At 36.3% G+C, this 22112-nt stretch overlaps 1 protein-coding gene across 2 annotated transcripts in view; it reads right to left on the bottom strand.

Moving 5' to 3' along the window:
• The window catches only part of LOC131938197 (transient receptor potential cation channel subfamily M member 2), a 48764-nt gene that overhangs the window by 6378 nt on the left and 20274 nt on the right, over positions 1-22112 (bottom strand). For both annotated transcript variants that reach the window (XM_059296111.1, XM_059296110.1), the window contains exons 3-21: positions 21659-21823; positions 19080-19173; positions 18519-18703; positions 18147-18267; positions 17188-17258; positions 16977-17038; positions 16319-16452; positions 15352-15389; positions 11383-11478; positions 10037-10103; positions 9635-9723; positions 8921-8991; positions 7183-7236; positions 6842-7058; positions 6343-6378; positions 6047-6094; positions 5666-5797; positions 4320-4574; positions 2171-2342 (exon numbers count right to left, since the gene is read on the bottom strand). In XM_059296111.1, coding sequence (XP_059152094.1) covers positions 2171-2342; positions 4320-4574; positions 5666-5797; positions 6047-6094; positions 6343-6378; positions 6842-7058; positions 7183-7236; positions 8921-8991; positions 9635-9723; positions 10037-10103; positions 11383-11478; positions 15352-15389; positions 16319-16452; positions 16977-17038; positions 17188-17258; positions 18147-18267; positions 18519-18703; positions 19080-19173; positions 21659-21823 — 2107 coding nt within the window. The remainder of the gene's footprint in view (positions 1-2170; positions 2343-4319; positions 4575-5665; positions 5798-6046; positions 6095-6342; positions 6379-6841; positions 7059-7182; positions 7237-8920; positions 8992-9634; positions 9724-10036; positions 10104-11382; positions 11479-15351; positions 15390-16318; positions 16453-16976; positions 17039-17187; positions 17259-18146; positions 18268-18518; positions 18704-19079; positions 19174-21658; positions 21824-22112) is intronic.

Raw genomic sequence — 22112 nt, 5'->3', positions numbered from 1 at the left:
TCTAGAGGACAAACAACAAATCACAGTTCTGGAGGACAAACAACAAATCACAGTTCTAGAGGACAAACAACAAATCACAGTTCTAGAGGAAACACAAATCACAGTTCTAGAGGACAAACAACAAATCACAGTTATAGAGGGCAAACAACAAATCACAGTTCTAGAGGAAACACAAATCACAGTTCTAGAGGACAAACAACAAATCATAGTTCTGGAGGACAAACAACAAATCACAGTTCTAGAGGAAACACAAATCACAGTTCTAGAGGACAAACAACAAATCACAGATCTAAGGGACAAACAACAAATCACAGTTCTAGAGGACAAACAACAAATCACAGTTCTGGAGGACAAACAACAAATCACAGTTCTAGATGACAAACAAATCAAAGTTCTAGAGGACAAACAACAAATCACAGTTGTGAGAACCGTTATAAAACATTGGTTCTAGAGGACAAACAAATCACAGTTCTGGAGGACAAACAACAAATCACAGTTCTAGAGGGAACACAAATCACAGTTCTGGAGGACAAACAACAAATCACAGTTCTAGAGGAAACACAAATCACAGATCTAGAGGACAAACAAATCATAGTTCTAGTGGACAAACAACAAATCACAGTTATAGAGGACAAACAACAAATCACAGATCTAAGGGACAAACAACAAATCACAGTTGTGAGAACCGTTATAAAACATTGGTTCTAGAGAACAAACAAATCACAGTTCTAGAGGACAAACAAATCACAGTTCTGGAGGACAAACAACAAATCACATTTCTAGAGGAAACACAAATCACAGTTCTAGAGGACAAACAACAAATCACAGTTCTAGAGGACAAACAACAAATCACAGATCTAAGGGACAAACAACAAATCACAGTTGTGAGAACCGTTATAAAACATTGGTTCTAGAGGACAAACAAATCACAGTTCTGGAGGACAAACAACAAATCAGAGTTCTAGAGGAAACACAAATCACAGTTCTAGAGGACAAACAAATCACAGTTCTGGAGGACAAACAACAAATCACAGTTCTAGAGGAAACACAAATCACAGTTCTAGAGGACAAACAACAAATCACAGTTCTAGAGGACAAACAACAAATCACAGATCTAAGGGACAAACAACAAATCACAGTTGTGAGAACCGTTATAAAACATTGGATCTAGAAATCACAGTTGCCCCTATTAGCCGTCACTAATTCAACCCGGCTCTACGATTGTAAACATTCGGCATGAACCACAGCTCAGCAAATCATATACATTATTGTCATGCATGGGGTTTGGAAGCAAGGCAATCACCTCCAGGATAATGTTTCAAACGGTATTCTATCTGTAACAACAATATTGACAGAAAGATACTATTCCATATTCTAACTGCAACAGCAATATTGACAGAAGGATAGTATTCCATATTCTGATATAGCAATATTGACAGAAAGATAGCATTTAATATTCTGATACAGCCATATTGACAGAAAGATAGCATTTAATATTCTGATACAGCAATATTGACAGAAAGATAGCATTTAATATTCTGATACAGCAATATTGATTGATATTATTCCATATTGTAACTGTAACAGCAGTATTGACAGAAATATATTATTTCATACTCTGATATTGACAGAAGGATACTATTCCATATTCTAACTGTTACAGCAATATTGACAAACATGTGTTCACTGGCCCGCCGGTCTGTTTGGAAAAATCCCGGTGGGCCCATGGGAATGGTACGTTCACTTTAGTTTTAATTGTTTTTTAATGTTTCGATTTTACCATTCCTTCACACCAAGGCGTAAAATTCAGAACTCGGTGGAGAAAAATATGCACAATGAAAATTTTATTGATGGGTGGGTGGGGGGGGGGGGGGCTTTTAAACTTTCCGGGAGTCTTGGACATTGCCCAATGATTTAGGGCAAGGCACACACCCAGAGGCGTAGCGACCCTTCCCGGCGCCCGGGAACAAACTTTCGATTTGCACCCCCCCCCATCAAACTTTCGATTTGCACCCCCCTCTTAACTTTCGATTTGAACCCCGCCTCTCAAACTTTCGATTTACACCCCCACTCAATGGGTTTTTCCAACCCATTTTGGCGCCCCCTAAGGTCGGCGCCAGGGGACATATGTCCCCCCCCCCCCACCCCCTCGCTACGTCTCTGCACTCACCCCCAGGATAATATTCCTGGTAGTCCATCTCCCCAAACGTGCTCCAGAAGGCTATCCTGAAGATACACCAGACGTTGAGAGTGCCTTGTGGGTTCATCACGGTGCTTGACGCCACGGCAAAGGACGCGAAGAAGGCAGCCACGACGATGAGAACATACACCATATCTTTGGTCTGTAAGGGACATACACATACAACAATAAGGACATACACATACAACAATAAGGACATACACATACAACAATAAGAACATACACCATATCTTTGGTCTGTGAGGGACATACACATACAACAATAAGGACATACACCATTTATTTGGTCTGTTAGATAATTTTTAACAATAAGGACACACATTATTTTGGTCTGTTAGGACATATGCACATAACAATAAGGACATACATCATATCTTTTGTCTGTTACATACTATACATACTGTTACATACTATGAATAATGATTTACACCATTTATTAGGTCTGTAGAATGAATGCAAATGGCAAATTACTTTTAGTACATTTGCCACCTCTTTCTTCTAAACACGTGATACATTGATATAATACTATATACATTGAGATAATACAACATATATTGATATACTAGCCGTCCCGGCCAGGCCCTGCTCTGGCTTCTGTGAAAAACCTTTCTGTTAAAGACCATTACCTGTGTGTTTAGTAATCATCATAAACCCGGCATTGCCCACCCAAACCACAACCAACCAAAACAACAAAACGCAAACATAACGCTAACACAATTACAAATACAAACGAAAACAAAAACCTAACAACAAACCCAACCACAACCACAAACACCAATACAAACACAAAGAAAAAACAAACAAAAAGCAAACGAAAACAAAAACCTAACAACAAACCCAACCACAAACACCAATACCAACAAAAAAAACAACGAAAAAGCAAACGAAAACAAACCAAATTCAAACGCAAAACCAACCAAAAACACAAATACAAACCCAAAGAAAAAAACACAAACAAAAACGAAAAAAGAAAGAACAAAAACGAACCAAATCAAAACGCAACCACTAACGCAAACCCACCTAAACACAAAGAAAACACTAACGCGAACATAAACGCCCGGGGCGGAATCACCTGTTTTAGCTTAATGAACGACTATAGTACCCCAACTTATTCATAGTCTTTTACTCTCACTTAAACGAACGCGCCTGTTTCAATTTAATGAACAACTTTAATACTCTAAGCTTATCCGTAAAATACCTACAACATTTGCACTTGATCAATCCCCGCTAATTATGTAATTATTTTTTTTCCCAACACCAAAACAAAGTAATTAAAAAGTAAATTATTTTCGACTAATGCAATGGTTTTATAAAGGGAAGTAATTGTGTTTTCCTAATTTATCAAAGGGAAGTAAGTGCTATAGGACTAAATAAAGACATAATTAGAATTTTTGTAAAAGATGATATTTTTTTAAAACTTGTGTTTAATGAACATGCCGACAATTATTACTATAATTTGAAAAATGAAAATTATTTCCCAACACTTTCAATAGTAATTTTTTAACTCATAAATTTAGACAAATGCGCACGGTAATTGTCTAACACTTAAATCCATCCAAGACCAACGACAAACATATGCATTACATACAGAACTGAGCTTTATATATTAGATTACAATACACTGATATAATACATCTTCTTTACAGAAAATATAATGCAATTCAACTTACAATGTACCCCATTTACTTAGACTAAACAAGTAACACTTAAATGTAGCAATAAAGTATAAACAGTAAAGTATAAAGTTATTTTTGATCTGCATAATGGATACACATCATCACTTGCCGCCTGTATAGTGTTGTGATCCTTCTTGTTTAGAAATGGATACATGACTGAATTACCTACATCGATAGACCTTGTTAAGATTTATTTTCTCACAGCCAATGAAGTAATGAATATTGACTCCTAAATTACAATTCCAGCCGAATTCGCTTTCCATGACGAGAGTCAAGTACCCATCAGAGCTGGGTGAACTCTCGGAATCCTTGCGGTCGAGCCGGGGATTCGAATTAGAATCTTTCGGGGTTTGCAATAAAGCGCTCTACCATTCGACCACCAAAAAAAAAAAAAAAAAAAAAAAAAAAAAGAAAACAAAAAAAATTCTTCAAACTACATTTACCATTGAATACATCATTGCCAGGACCTTTCCTAAGTTAGGCGAGCCGTAGCAATATTTCAACATCTCGACCGTGCAGACTACAAAGTCGTAGCTGTAGATCAGCCTGGACAATGGCATCAGGTTGCTGTCGCTGGATGGCAGAAGTGCGAGGGCGCGCAGTAGTGTCGCCAGTGTGTACAAGACCAGTGTTATGAACCCCATAATTTTGAATTCTTTGGAGGGGTATTTGTAGAAGCTGTTACGTGAGACTGCGATCTATTTAGAGAAAACGTTTTCATGTGTGTAAAACTTCACTGAATTTACGGTTTTTAAAGAAAATGTATGCATTTTAGTGATCCTTTACTGAAATGGTTGAAAGAAAATGTATGCATTTAAATCCTTTTCTGATTTTTTTAAAGAAAATGTATGCATTTAAATCCTTTACTGAAATAGTTTAAAGAAAATGTATGCATTTTAGTAATCCTTTACTGAAATGGTTTAAAGAAAATTATGCGTTTTAGTGATCCTTTACTTAATTAAATGGTTTAAAGAAAATGTATGCGTTTTAGTGATCCTTTACTTAAATGGTTTAAAGAAAATGTATGGTTTTTCTATATAATCAACATGGCTTTTTAAAAAAAAAAATATGAAAAGACTGAATGAGAGTCATTATTACGAAATAATTACACACGTGTGAAAGTGAATGTGTTTGTTCGTGTATGTGTGTGAACGAGTGCGTGAAGACTCAAGAATGTGGGTTAAAGTTTGTTTGTGAAGACCTTCAATATCTGGTGTGTTCTATAATTACCTACCAAGTAATGTAATGAGATGCCGTTACAGACTACCTACCAAGTAATGCAATGAGATGCCGTTGTAGACTACCTACCAGGTAATGTAATGAGATGCCGTTACAGGCTACCTACCAGGTAATACAATGAGATGCCGTTGTAGGCTACCTACCAGGTAATACAATGAGATGCCGTTACAGACTACCTACCAGGTAATGTAATGAGATGCCGTTACAGGCTACCTACCAGGTAATACAATGAGATGCCGTTACAGACTACCTACCAGGTAATGCAATGAGATGCCGTTACAGACTACCTACCAGGTAATGCAATGAGATGCCGTTGTAGACTACCTACCAGGTAATGCAATGAGATGCCGTTACAGGCTACCTACCAGGTAATACAATGAGATGCCGTTACAGGCTACCTACCAGGTAATACAATGAGATGCCGTTACAGGCTACCTACCAGGTAATGCAATGAGATGCCGTTACAGGCTACCTACCAGGTAATGCAATGAGATGCCCTTACAGGCTACCTACCAGGTAATACAATGAGATGCCCTTACAGGCTACCTACCAAGTAATGCAATGAGATGCCGTTGCAGACCTTCCATACCAGCACCAGAGACTCGGTGATGTGGAGTGTTTTCTCATCCAGCCACAACATCAACATCAGGCCGTAGATGTTCAGAAACAGGAAGTTGAACAGCTAAATCAAAGGGAAACAGGAAGTTGAAGAGATGGAGCAAAGTGAAACAGAAAATTGAAGAGCTTAATCAAAGTGAAACAGGAAATTGAAGAGCTTAGTCAAAGTGAAACAGGAAATTGAAGAGCTTAGTCAAAGTGAAACAGGAAATTGAAGAGCTTAATCAAAGTGAAACAGGAAATTGAAATGACGGAGCAAAAGTAAAACAAGAAGTTGAAGAGATGGAGCAAAAGTGAATAAAAGAAAACTCACGAAATCGATATAAAACTTGAATTTTGGGGTGGACAGCTTATTTGTTAGCTAAAGCAACAAACACAAAACACTAAGAATTAAATGGCTGTGTTTTGTGTAATTATAATTATATATATTTAAGTTTAACGTGAAATTAAGCATATCGCTCGTCAAGTACAAAGATCGCATAGAGACTATATATATATATATATATATATATATATATATATATATATATATATATATATATATATATATATATATATATATATATATATATATATATATATAAATGAGTTAAAGGTAGGGGTACATGCCATTTTATATTTGCTCTTTTCCTCTTTAGCAGCTATCTGGAATAACGATATAGCGAATTAGTTACTGTTTTGTCATGATATAATAGATCTACAAAAACGTCTATACAACGACTTGGGTGTCTTAAGAGTTAAACCAATATGTATCTTGAAATTCCACACGATTTGGTCCTTGCTGATTCTGTCCTTAAGCCCAACGTACAGAGTGATTAGGCTATCTTCACAGTAAGTATTCATTAAGCTGATAGTAGGCACACGCCTCATTACAGTTGTATTCACGCCTCCTTAATGTACAGCAGAAGGTTTATAGTGTGTAAACGCCCCTATAAAGTAGTAACACGCCGCCTTTAAAATGTATACACGCCCACTGTTCAGTCTGTACACGCCCACTGTTCAGTCTGTACACGCCCACTGTTCAATGTGTACAAGCCCACTGTTCATTCTGTACACGCCCAATAATCTAAACCTGGATACACGGAGAAGGACACATCCACGGCCCTACCTGTTTGTTCCACGCCTCCCCTTCCTTCCAGACCCTCTTACTCAGGTCGTGAACCGCCTCCAGTTCTAGAATCTTCTTGTTGGCCGAGTCTACGGCCAGGTCGTAGCAGCTCTTGTTGCCCCACTTAACGAACTTCCGGCCAATGAAGTCCACGGTCAAGGCCTTGTTGTTGTCATAGCATTTGTTGATCGCTTGCTTAGCAAGGTGGGTAAAAAACCTGGAAGGAATTTTTTGATAAATGACAAAAGTAGAGTGTAGTCGTACTTTATATGTACAATGCGAGCACTGGGTGAATATTTATTTAACATCTGTATTCAATTGTTTTAACCGCAGAAACTCACTGAAAATCATTCTCGTAACTGTCCTCGTCTTTTTGCTCTTCGTACTCTTTGTCGCTGGATTTAGGTGATAGAAATGTATAAATTTCACATTATATATATATATATATATATATATATATATATATATATATATATATATATATATATATATATATATATATATATATATATATATATATATACATATACAAATATATGCATATACCGACATGCATTATAGACACACATACCTGTACGTAATTCATGTAAAATGTTAACACACAGGACATGAACACACACAGACACTTGCCTATGCACACAAAAACTAAACGCATAAAAGCACATACATACACACATTATGGGCACACATACTTACAAATATATAGAGTAACGTGTGGAAACAGACTCAGACTGATACGTGCATAAATACTTGCATGTGTACATGCAGACACATACAGACCTATACACATATAAACACACATAAAAATATACTCCATCACAAGTGTTCTTCATGTGCAGCTAAACTGTGAATATGCTAAAACCACCACTAGCTGTGCCAACAAAAAAATTTAATCGGATTTTAACTCTGTAACTCTCTCCCCACCCACCATCATTACATTAACACTGCCTCGATAGAATGTTCTCGGAAATGTGTTACCCTCAATATTTAACTACATTTAACCTTAAAAATAAATCTACCATTATTTACAACGAGAAAAATGGCCGGTTGAGGAAGGATACAACGGGCGCTAGGCTGATAGTGCTGTCTCTTTTCTCTAAACTAAAACCACCCCACCCCCCCCCCCCACACACACGCACCACCCCCCCCCCCTCACCCCCCCCCCCCCAAAAAAAAAAAACATGTCTACCGTCCCATTCAACGAAATATAATTATATACTTTTTCCAGTGTCCGCCCCCTCCCCGAAAATTCTACCCCCGCCCCCGAAAATTTCAAGTACCCCCACCCCTCTCCGGGGAGGAAAAAGTCTGAAAGAAACACTGGTGTCGCGCTTAGCCACTACCCGAAGAATTGCATTAAAGAAATTGCAAGAAAACCACTTTTTAGATTAGACACATTAATTAGGCGGTAATTTTATTATAGAGTATCGATGAAGAAATTTCTTTTGAGTTGGGGGGGGGGGGCTCAGACGTTCTTACGCGGGGGTGGGGCTTCGCCCCTACCCGAAGAATTGTATGAATGAAACTCTTCACGCAAACCACTTAGATTAGACAAAATTTCCTTTTTATTCAATGTTTACTCGAGAATCAATGACGTCATATTACTGTGTACTCTCCGGCTTGATATTATTTTCTACTCTATGCTAAACCACTTTTTAGAATAGACACATTAGTTAGGCGGTAATTTTATTATAGAGTATCGATGACGACATTGCTTTTTAGTTGGGGGGGGGGCGGCTTAGACGTTCATTCTCGAGGGTGGGGCTTCGCCCCTACCCGAAGAATTGTATGAAAGAAACTCTTCACGCAAACCATTTAGATTAGACAAAATTGCCTTTTTATTCAATGTTTACTCGAGAATCAATGACATCATATTACTGTGTGCACTCTCCGGCTTGATATTATTTTCTACTATATAACGTCATACTTCGTTTTCGTTTAACTATGCATGTTTTTAATGTACTTATGTTTTCTCTAGAGCGTTCTTGTCAGACAGATAGACAGATACATAGATAGATAGATACATAGACAGACAGCGAAACTATTATTATAGATAGAAAAGAAGGAAATTAGAGTTACCTCTCATCTTTTTGTTTCTGAAACCTTTGATAATTGTAACCAGCAGCTAATAAAGCTCCAGGAATGTGACCCTACAGGAATATATTTTTATACACACATATTAAAAGGTATACATAGATTTTGAATCATCTTACACACATTGGTTTATGGTAGTGATTTAATTAAAATTTAAGTTTAAATCTAATTTTAAGTTTGTCATAGCAGGCAGTATGGGATGGCGTGGCCTAGCAGTAGAGAGCTAGACTGTTAACCCGAAAGTTTTGGGTTTGAATCAGGGTTAAACGAGCAGAGGCGTAGCAACCCATTTCGGCGCCCTGGGCGACCTATTAAATTTGCGCCCCCCCCCCTATATTTTTATATTTATTCAACCCCCCCCCCCCCCCACCACACACACATCAGTCACAGTTATATTTTTTTCCCGTATCCCACAAGCAAAGTAGAAAGCCGTCCATAGAAACAAGTAGCTTTCTATTTTCTTAAATTCGACTGTAATGCAGCTCGGAATAAGCTTGTTATTTTAGTGCAATGCGTACTATTATACACAGATTGTTTGCCGTTCACGTGGTGAGCAATTCTTTTTTTCTATGAGATTCTTTCTATTTTTAAAAGTTTAAGCAATTAAAAATGGATTAAAAATCATGTCTATTTCCCGAGTTACCATGCCCCGTAGTGTTATATAAGAATATTCGAGAAAGTTTATTTTAAATACGATACCTCAAGCTTCATCCAAAGAAAAATAGCACATTCCATGTCTCTCTTCAAAATGGATGTTAAATACAATCTCTGCACGAAGTCTTTACTGTCTAGCACACAAAAAATGTACAAAACTAAGTACATATTTTTTGACAATCGTACTTTCATAATTTTAAAATAATCTTTTCAAATTTAAAAACTTTGAATTGGATTCTCTAAATTCATAAACATTTTTAAAAAATTAATTTACTATTATCTCGAATTATATATATATATATATAAATATATATATATATATATATATATATATATATATATATATATATATATATATATATATATATATATATATATGTATATATGTATATATATATATATATATATATATATATTTATATATATATATATACATTGTTAACTTACCGACATATTTTTCAAACTTCAGAATTTCATCAACAATCGTAACTTTCTGTTCCTCTTTTTTATCTAACTACGAAAAAGATGTAAATGTTAAAGGAGTGCCTTGTTTCATGTTAGCAAACATTGACCTCAGTCTGTTCACTAGAACTGACCGAGGTCAGGGTCCAGTGATACTAACTTTAACAACGTTGTATTCCCAAAGTGGACAACAAAGCAGAGGCGTCGCGATGCGGGGCGTGGGGGGGGGGGGGGGGGGGGGGGGGCTGCGGACCCACCGGGTGACACCAAGATAAAAAAAAAACTATAAGATATATATAATAAAAATGTGTTTGCCAGTTCAATGAATGGTTGATTAGGGTTCAAACGTATTGAAGTACATAATGACGATCCCGACAAGGGGAGTGGGGGTTGACACCGTGACATAAACGTGCAAACTATAGAGTAAACAATGTCATATCCAGATGCATTAACAACTAATTATAGATTAACATCGTTAGTATTAAATGTGAACACTTAAAAGCTTTGACCGGGTGAGTGGGGGGTGGGGGGATGTGACACCAACAGCAACATTTACTGAGAAGAAAAAAAAATGGGGATGGGAGGGGGCGCACTGGGTGACACTCAACCTAGCGATGCTTCTGCAACAAAATTAGGTTTACTTAGCAAGAGTACAAAGTGTGGTAAGATAACGCACTCAAAAACCAAAACACACGTGCGACTTCATATTCCTGTATAATCTATCAACCTCAGCATTAATTTTTCGTTATTTCTACTCTGTTGTGAGTTACTTTTAGGAATACGTAATTGTCTATCAGGGCCTCTTTTTTTAACAAAAATGTGAGAAAAATCTGAAGAGAATATACTAAAAATGTGAGAAAAATCTGAAGAGAATATGCTAAAAATGTGAGGAAAAAACTGTAGAGAACATACAAAAAATGTGAGAAAAAACTGTAGAGAACAAACTAAACATGTGAGAAAAATCTGAAGAGAACATATTAAAATATGAGAAAAATCTGAAGAGAACACTAAAATGTGAGAAAAATCTGAAGAGAATATACTAAAAATGTGAGGAAAAAACTGTAGAGAACAAACTAAAAATGTGAGAAAAATCTGAAGAGAACATACTAAAATATGAGAAAAATCTGAAGAGAACACTAAAATGTGAGAAAAATCTGAAGAGAACATACTAAAAATGTGAGGAAAAAACTGTAGAGAACATACTAAAAATGTGAGAAAAATTTGAAGAGAACATACTAAAATATGAGAAAAATCTGAAGAGAACATACTAAAAATTCGAGAAAATTCTGAAAACATACTAAAAGTGTGAGAAAAATCTGAAGAAAACATACAAAAATTTCGATCGCTTTGGGCATTAAACCTTCATCGATGGCCACGTTAAGCTCGTCCAGAAGTAAACAAAGACAAACAAGCTTTTCCTCCCACCGCTGTCGATAGAAAAAAAGAAATTAGTTAATTAATGTGATGAGCATTGAACCATTACTTTGATGCTGTTCTACGAACTTCAGACACTATTAAAAATCAATTATAAGATTACAATATAATAAAACAAATATAAAAACATTTTAAAAGCTTTAAAGTGCACCGAAAATCAGAAATTAAAACAATTTTTTTTAATACAAGCATCGGTCACTCATGAGATCTTTTACATAGTTTAGGAACTAAAGCAATTTTAAAAGCTTTTATTTAGTTCGCAACGTCTGTTTGTTTTATTGTAGTTTGTGGGTTTGTGGCAAATCTTGTAACTCATTTTTTCCCACGTTTTCTTTAACTTGCTTTCTCTGTTTGTGTGTTTGTCTTTCCAATCAAATCTTGCGATCGAAATTTCTGGCACTTCCCAGTTAGCTAGCGCGCTGAAATTTTCAGGGAAGCTTTCTTTTGGATGACCATTGAATATTCAATTGTTATTATTACTAAATTGATCAATGGAAACATTTTATTGAGCATTTTAGACCGCTATATAATCTATATATATAATTCTCCTCTGCTAGCCATTACAAAAAAAACCAGCGACGCGTACCTCGCGCGCAGTGAAGCGAACGATCACATGTCGCCACAGGCTTAGGGGCAGAGAATTTAGCTTGAACCGAGTTTAAACTTACAGGAGGTAGGCCAGTTTGGGGGAGACGATATGGTCGAGTGGTTGGGCACACGATTGCTATCCCACTCGACACGGGTTCAAATCTATGTGTTCTAGTCAGTAACGTATTCAAACAACGTGTTTTTTACGAGTTGTCTTTTTACGAGTTGTCTTTTTACGAGTTGTCTTCGTTTACCCAAAAAAAGTGAAAAGATAAAATCGATAGCAAGATTTTAATGCAAACAAACAGACAAAGACTAAAAAGTAGAAAATAATAATCATTAAAAAAGTTTTAAAAAACCCACGTTTTCTGATTGAACTAAAAAGTAGAAAATAAATGCTATAGGCCCTACATCACAATAATGCAAGCGATCACTCTACTATAAGCGAGCAAAAACGTGGGGCGCCGTGATTTTCTTACAGTTTCTAATACTGTTGACTCTCTACAAGCTCCCTAATAAAAGTCAATAGTATTATCTAATCAATAGTAATATAACTTTTACTTCGGCGCCCCACGTTTTTGATCGCTTATAGTAGAGTGATCGCTTGCATTATTGTGATGTAGGGCCTATAGCATTTATTTTCTACTTTTTAGTTCAATCAGAAAACGTGGGTTTTTTAAAACTTTTTTAATGATTATTATTTACACACTTCTAATGCAGCGATTTCGTTCAAACTTTCCAGATACGTTTCACTTTGATGACAATACAAGTCTATCTATTATTTAATTTAATTAAATGTTTAATTAGTCATTAAAATTAATTAAACTGTTTCGGGACAAAGGGGAGATAACAAAATTAAATCACTCCATATATTACTATATTCGATAACAGAAGGGGAGATAAATAGCTAGACGCAACTACCCTAACAGTCTGGTGAGTTGTGGTTCACGGGAGTGTTTACAATAGTTGAGCCTGTCGATCTAGTGAAGGCTATGAGGGGCAGATAAATGATTTTAAATGATTTTAAACTAAGAGGAGGTAACAAGATCTACTCGACCAGTAACACAGTTAAAAGAGTTATCTGCCACTTCTTAGTTCGTGATCGACGCTCGGGCAAATAAACCAGGAGTGATCTCCCCTAAACTTTCTCGAATATTCTTATATGAAACAACGGGGGATGACAATTCGGGATATAGACATGATTTTTAATTCATTTTAAATTCTTAAACTTTTTTAAAATAGAATAAAAATCTCGTAGAAAAAAAATTGCACACCAAGTGAACGCCAAATAAAAGAGAAATAAGGGAAATAATCAAAGTCATTAATGTAAATCAGAACACTTTATAAATTATATCTTTCTCATTATCTTAAATAAAGATTTTTCTTTCGGAAATTTAACATATAATAATTTTCTACAAACAGAGCTTAAAATCTTTTTTGTGGCACCAAACTGAAATATACTATTATAAAATAACTTAAAATATCAAGCCATAAGTAAAGTTTAGATTTTTGGGAATATGTATGTAGGAAAGTAACTTCGATCAATGCCATTTTCCGATTATACAGGGAGTAATCTCCCCTAAGCTTTCTTGATTATTCTTATTTAAAAAAAACAGGGGATGGAAACTCGGGACATAGATATGAATTTTAATCCATTTTAAATACTTAAACTCTTTAAAATAGAATAACATCTCTTAGAAAAAAAAATTGCACACCAGTAAACGCCAAATAAAATGTGCATAACAGTGCGGAATATTATTATTACTTTATAAATTCACATGCTTTTTTTGAGAAATCTAAAATAGAGAAAATTACTACTTCCGGTCAACAGAAATTACTCAAAATTTCACAGAAGGCTGAGAATTAGATCTTTTATTACCATGTAAAATTTCATTTATCTATCTGAAATAGTACTCAAGTTATAGGCTTTTGAAAAATTGAAAGTAGAAAAAGTTCCACTTCCGTTTATCGGAAATCGCTCAAAAATTGATACGGATCTACGATTTTGATATAATACTTATATATGTAATTTCATCAACCTAGTTTTAACGGCACTCAAGTTATCGTGTTTACAGACACACAAACAGACCCGCATATATACACACATACACACAGAGACATACGGACAAGATTGCAAAATTATGTTTTTCCGACTCAGTAGAGCTGTAAAAAATCGAGATTTTCAAAAATCTCGAATTTTTTTTTTGCACGATTACAAGACTTATATACGAGAAAGTAAAAAGTCAGCGAACTGAGACCAAATATTCGGCGTGAACACAGCACAGCAGACGGATTAGTTTATATAGCTAGTTATCTCCCTTTATTATCGAATTTACTAATCTTTCAATTAAATTGTAATGACTAATTTAATATCTCGGGGGTCGGCGTGGTCGAGTCGGTAAAGCTCATGGTTCAAACCCTCGGGCGGATGAGACTCGTTAGCTGAGGACAGCTGCTCTTCTAAGAGATACAACTCCAAAATCAAACAACTGCTGCCTTGAAATTTGTTCTTGGTTGGACAAAGGCTATGGAAGAAAATCCAAAAAGAAAAGCAGGCTGAAATCGGAGTCAATGGCCTCAATGGCGCTTAACCAGTTGACACCAGTGGCGTAGCCAGGATTCGATTTGCACCCCCCCCCTTTCAAACTTTCGATTTGCACCCCCCCCCCTCAAACTTTTTCTATATACCGAGGGGTCTATGGGGGGGGGGGTTATGACCCCCCCTAACCCCCCCCCCCCCCCCTCCCTGCCTAAGCCACTGGTTGACACGTATCCTTAATTGTGATGGAGGCGTGATCGAGTCGGCAAAAAGCACAATGTTGATAAATTCGAAAAAAAAGTCTCGAGTTCAAACCCTCTGGCAGATAAGGCTCGATCCCTCCCAACACTAAAAATTAAGAACGAAGAAGAAGAAAGATTTATATCTAATAAGACTAAAAGTTAGATATCCTTGCAGTGTCATTCAAGAAGAACGTATCTGGAAAGTTTGAACGATATCAGTGCATTAGAAGAAGGTTGAAAATTGCGTTACATGCAGTGTTTCTTCCAGCCTTTTTTCTCCGGACACTGTTAAAAGTATATATTTTCTATATGAATTATATAAATTTCATTTCGTTCGGGGGGGGGGGGTAGAATTTTTTCGGGGGGTAAAAGCCTCCCCCCCCCCGAAGAGATGCATGGAAGAAACTCTTGTCACATGATTAACCAAACTATCAAAAAGAAATAGGAGAAATCATTGACGTTGATTTATATTTATGTCAGTAAAATCACAAACTCACCGCAACATCTGGGTACCTAAATTGCTTGGACATAATTGCTGAAATAATAAGGAAATTTTAAATAAATCACAAAATACTGCAATGGAATAGAACTTTCACTATCTTAGATGGTAATTAGTATAGTCCTGAATAAATATTATAAAACTACATTTTTTAAGGAAGCATTTTTTACTCATTTATTTATATATCTTTGTTTTACTACAATTTCATGCAATGCTGGTTCATCTCAAAGACGTCACTAGTGTAATGTCACTTGCATAACGTCGCTGGTATAACGTCGAAGGTGTGTCGCTGTTATAACGTCGATTGTATAAAGTTCCTGGTATAACGTCGTTGGTGTAACGTCGCTGATATAAAGTCGTTGGTATAACGTCGCTGATATAACGTTCCTGGCGTAACGTCGCTAGTATAACGTCGTTGGTATAACATTGCTGATATAACGTCGTTGGTATAACATTGCTGATATAACGTCGCTGGTATAGCGTCTCTGGTATAACGTCTCTGGTATAACGTCGTTGGTATAAAATTGCTGAAATAGCGTCTCTTGTTTAACGTCGTTGGTTTAACGTCGTTGGTTTAACGTCGTTGGTTTAACGTCGTTGGTATAACAACATCGCTGATATAACATCGCTGGTATAACGTCTCTTGTTTAACGTCGTTGGTATAAAATTGGTGATATAACGTCTCTTGTTTAACGTCGTTGGTATAACATCGCTGGTATAACGTCGTTGGTATAACGTCTCTGGTATAACGTCTTTGGTATAACATTGCTGATATAACGTCGTTGGTATAAAATTGCTGATATAACGTCGTTGGTATAACATTGCTGATATAACGTCGTTGGTATAAAATTGCTGATATAAAGTCTCTTGTTTAACGTCGTCGGTATAACATCGCTGGTATACCGTTACACAAAAGACATCGCTTGTACACATCTAGGAAAGATAACTCTGCCTCATCAACTCACCTCTGATGACAGCTTTCAAAATCTGCTGCAGCATCCCAGCCTGGTTGCCTCGACAGGACGACGGGTGGACGTCCGCCTGCTCAGACTCGCCGGTGACGATTACAGTTATAGGAGCTTCGGCGGTGGTGTCTGGGCTAGGGGGGATGAAGGGTGGGGGGTGGGGGGTAGTTGGATGGTGTACAGATGGGGGTGAATCGTGATGGTACGATCTGTTTGTAATGTATGAGCGCTGTTGTTGTTATTTTGTTATGTTTTTGTTGTTGGTTGTTGGTTGTTGTCACCCCTACCCCACACCCCCCCCCACCCCTGTATAGTAACATTTTATTTTTGCTGAAGTATATGGTTCACTCTTGTAGAACAGAAACGTCTATTTACTTACTTAAGTCTTACAGAAATGTGTATTTACTTACTCGTATAGTACAGAAATGTCTATTTACTTACTCGTATGGTAAAGAAATGTCTATTTACTTACTCGTATGATACAGAAATGTCTATTTACTTACTCGTATAGTACAGAAATGTCTATTTGCTTACTCGTATGGTACAGAAATGTCTATTTACTAACTCTTGTAGTACAGAAATGTGTATTTACTTACTTGTGTGGTACATAAATGTCTATTTATTTACTCTTGTAGAACAGAAATGTGTATTTACTTACATAGGTTCAACATCAGAAATAGTCTCAAAAGTTGTTCTCAAATAATCAGCCTCTTTAGAATGCTACGAACAACAGAGAAAATAAGTTTAATAATAATTGAGAACTCTAGTTAGGAAGTCGAAAAGAGTTAAGAACAATATGGTTTTACTTTACAATCGCCAGACGTATAATGGTAAATTTAAACATGTGTCTTTGGACTAAAAATATTCACCTCGAACACGAGTACAGAAGAGTTCAAGTCTCTTTCCGTCATGATCAGGGCAAGCTGATATTTGAGTCTTTCTGCAAAAAGAAAACATAGCTCTAAAAGTATCGTAAATATTGTTAGTCTTTCGCTAATTATGTGTCTGTTATCACTTTTAATTAGCCATTAATTGTCGTAATTTGGGAGGCACAGAGGAGGACACACGTGCTAGAATTAATAGAGCCCGTTGCGCTTTCACAGTTCTGCGACCCATGTGAAAAAATTCTGCCATCTCCAACACAACAAAAATTAGGATGCTTTACTCAAATGTCAAGGCAGTTTTGATATATGGAACAGAGACATGTAGAGTCTCCAATGCAAGCACAGAGAAGACCTTCATGAACAAATGCCTTAGACAGAAATTGAAATTGAGGTGGCGGGACAAAATGCCGAACTTAGAATTACGGAGAAAAGTAAGGCTGGAACCTATGACTGTGCAAATAAGGAGGAAGTGGCGCTGGGTGGGACACACGCTACGAAAGGCTCACCCAAATGTGACACGCTAAGCGCTTGAGTGGAACCCCCAGTGAAAGCGGAAGAGAGGGCGCCCAAGACAGACCTAAAATCTTCTTGAAGAACTGAAGCCAACAGGGATGTCTTGGGAGATGACAAAATTAATAGCCGGGGATCGGAAGAAATGGAAGGAAATGGTGGAGTCCCTATGTTCCATAAGGAACAAAGAGGATATATGTGTAATAAAATTGTCGTAATTATTTAGACTCCCGCTAGGTATGCTATTAATTTATTTCTTTAAAATAAAATTATACCAAAATGTGTGCAAAATACAAACAGAAATCCTAGTCTACGCCCTTTCCGCCCCCTTTATAAGTCCGTATAACAAAATATTTAAAAAGCGATAAACAATCTAAACTCTCTTCGGTGTATGTAACATGTGCTAATAAGCTATTTAAAAGGTTACTTGTTACCAGTAAAGGACTGGACCTTACGCTTCCAGTCTTCAGGGGTGCAGATGGTGTAAGTTTCGTCCGAAAGGCTCCGAAGAATTTTAGATTTCCCCTTTCCAAAAGCACTGTTGATGAGCTTGCCCTTAAATTTATATGCAGACATCTGTATGTGATTAAGGCATATGTATATGCTATATTGTTTGTAAATACGTGTGTCTACGTTTGTACGTATGTATAAAGTACGTTGCCTATATATATATATATATATATATATATATATATATATATATATATATATATATACCTCTCTATGTTATGTATATATTTGTGTATCTGTGTTTATGTGTATGCACGTATACGAGTAGATTTACTCTACTTTTACCCAACACTTACCTCTGTTTTATCTTTGGAGAATTTAGTCCCTACTTCTATGACGATTGGGCGAATATCTTTCTTCTCTCGGCTGTTTTGATACGGGTCAGGTTCCACCCCGTCCTGCTGAGAGTCCCCACCAGGGAACACCTCTGCCTGGCCTATGGGCACCCCACGGCATCGTTCAAAAAACTTTTCCAGCAAGTCTGGCGCGTAAAGGAAACAACACAGTCATTGGATCAGTATTTATCCAGTATCTGATAGCCGTAGCTTGACTGTAATCCAGAGGCGTAGCGGGAAGGGGGGGGGGGGGCATATGTCCCCGGGCGCCGACATTAGGGGGCGCCAAAATGGGTTGGAAAAATAAATTGAAAGCTTGAGGGGGGATGCAAATCGAAATCTTGAGGGGGGTGGGGGTGCAAATCGAAAGTTTGTCCATGGGAGCCGGGAAAGGTCGCTACGCCTCTGCTGTAATCCCATGACAACATTGGATCAGTAACGTTATTTATTGAGTATATGATAGCTAATCCCCAGCTTGACTGTAATCCCCTGACATCACAGTCATCGGGACTGATGACTTACCTAGTTTAGAGATGACTTCAACCAGACATTTATACATTAGCCTATCGTCACTGTTTCTTTGATTTGTGGCGTCATATGAAGTCTCTTGTGGATTCTTAGAGGGTATATATATATATATATATATATATATATATATATATATATATATATATATATATATATATATATATATATATAAAGTTATAAAATTGTATTTATGACTGTCTCAAATATAATTAAACCCTAAGTGATTACAATGCTGAGTATGTGTTTTGCAAAGGGACTACTATTATTGGTTCTATTCAGAGGCGTAGCGAGGGGGGGGGGGGGCGGGGGGTGCGGACCGCATCGGGTGACACCATTTAGGGGGGTGACACCAAGGCAAAAAATAGCAAAATATATAGAGAAGAAATCGAAAGGTTGAGGGGAGGGTGCAAATCGAAAACTTGAGGGGGGGGGGTGCAAATAGAAAGTTTGAGGGGGTGGGGGTTCAAATCGAAAATTTGAAAGTTTGTCCCCGGGAAGGGTCGCTACGCCTCTGGGGGTGTCACCATTAAGTGCCGCACCGGGTGACACCCGACCTCGCTACGCCACTGGTTCTATCGAATGACACGCATATTTTTACGATAGGAATAGCTTATTGTTTGGAAAGGGAAACAACTTAAAATAAAAAAGTAAGGTAGGTAACTTAAAAACACAAATAATTGGTAAAAAACAACTCAATATAACTCATTACATTTATTCAAGTAACTGCTCAGCTTAATTATGAGTATTTTGAGAAAAATATTTTTTTATCACGTATTGATTAGAATTTTTATATTAATAAAAATGTGAATTTTTAAAAGTTAATAAAGTTTTTTCCCAGACAGTATTTACTTTTGTTATGGCATTTCTTTAAGTTTGATACGATTCAAAATTTGATTTACTTAAAAACTAATAAAAACGTTTAAGGCCAAGAAGGTTCTATATTCTGTATGTATAAATACTGTATCATGTACACTCTCTCAAACCGCCCTATTATCAGAAATGTGAAAGGACCCGTCCGAGAAGGAGATATCCTTACTATTCTTAAATCTGCAAGAGAAGCTAGAAGACTGCGATAGGTCACTGATAACATGTGGTTCGATGATGCACTGCAGCTTTTGTTTACAATTTTTTTGAAAATGTCTTAAGAATAAAATATTCTTATTTGCAAAAAAAAAAAAAAAAAAATACTGTATCATGTATAGAAATGCATATCACTTTAAGAGTGAAAAAAATGTTTTATTTAAATCTACTTCAGTCATCATGGACTCAAATGTCGAGTGACGACTTACTACAGCAAAGCAGTCGCGGAGCAGTTCCGGACCAAGAGGATATAGGCTACCAATATTAATGTCTGAGGCATATAAACAATAATAATCAAAATATGGAAAAAAAGTGTGGACCTATTCCATTTTGTCAAACCGGGGTTAATAGGGCTGGTAAGTAGGTCACCAACAAGTTCTATGGCCCATGCAGGTGTTATTGAGCCGTATAACTGGTTTGTGACCTACTTACCAGTCCTATTATAGTGAATGTATTTGACTGGTGAGATGATAGGACTGTTTCGGTGTAAATTGAGGGGTGATGATATACAGGGGTGGTTAGTGGGCTTGTGTATGTGGTGGGGATGGAAAACATTCATGATTTTGATAGAAAACATTAATGATTTCGATGGAAAACATTCATGATTTCGATGGAAAACATTCATGATTTCGATGGAAAACATTCATGATTTCTGAGAAATATGAGGTCACTTGTTATAGTGATGTAGTGTAAAAAAAAATGAAAATTTCTATCATGTAAATGAATTTCTATTGCTCAAGATGTGTGATAAATAAGAGTTTTACTACAATCAATAATTAATCAATACATTGATGATATATCGTTGCATAATGTAGCATAATTGTTAGAAACTGTCATTTTGCAGAATAAACGTTATTTGATAAAATAATGCAGTTCCCTCACTATTTATGCCCTCAAAGCATCATGTAATTTTTTTAATCAAAAATCTTTTACAAAATTAATTTATGCAATGAAGGATTAATGAAGTGTATGGACTGCGGTACTACACATAAACATGTCAATGTGTTGTAATTTAATTCCACCACAAACACACACGTCCATAGATGGTGAGCAATGTTAAACCAAAGTTCAATAGCAGTAGCGTTTCTTTTATTTCTATTCCCTCTATGCGAGAACTGGTAGAGGAAACTACTAAAGCTACGCCCCAGTAAATTAATGTAAACAATGGTCCAATCCTTTGTAGGAACTTCAAACACAGTCACTTTGGACCTACCCGAGGACGAATACCCGATCCTACTCTTAACGTATTCTATACCCCTAGTGCTAATGAACTCAAGAGGCTAACACAACATAATGAGACAGCTAATTAGCAATCAGCAAATATTACTCCGCAACTATGGCAGAGCTGACACCTCGACAAATCCCTGCCATCTACTCAACATTGGACAAATTCCTACCATCTACTTAACATTATTCGGATTATAATAATCCAACAAATAACTCGCCTAATATTGCTGCTTAAAGGGAGGTAAGAAAATGATGTCAAGAAGAACCTTTGTATCCGTGTCTGTGATGATGAGAAAAACGATGGAATCTGATGGCTTCCCTTTCACATTTTCTTGGCATGGAATTTTTTCAAACATATCATTGACAATGCTCTCCGTTGTTTTCTCAATGCTTTGGTTATATGGGATAGTTTCTTTTGTTACAATCCTAACCTGTAACAGGTGGTCTACTGTTACTCTTAATCACGAGCTATGTATATGTATATGTATATGTATATATATATATATATATATATATATATATATATATATATATATATATATATATATATATATATATATATATATATCTATATATATGTATATGTATATATATATATATATGTATATGTATATGTATATGTATATGTATATGTATATGTATATGTATATGTATATGTATATGTATATGTATATGTATATGTATATGTATATGTATATGTATATGTATATGTATATGTAT

The sequence above is a fragment of the Physella acuta genome, unplaced genomic scaffold (assembly GCF_028476545.2).
Source record: "Physella acuta isolate Inbredline_101_S28 unplaced genomic scaffold, ASM2847654v3 ptg000237l, whole genome shotgun sequence".
Classification (NCBI taxonomy): domain Eukaryota; kingdom Metazoa; phylum Mollusca; class Gastropoda; family Physidae; genus Physella; species Physella acuta.
This window is presented reverse-complemented; position numbering and strand designations above follow the sequence as displayed.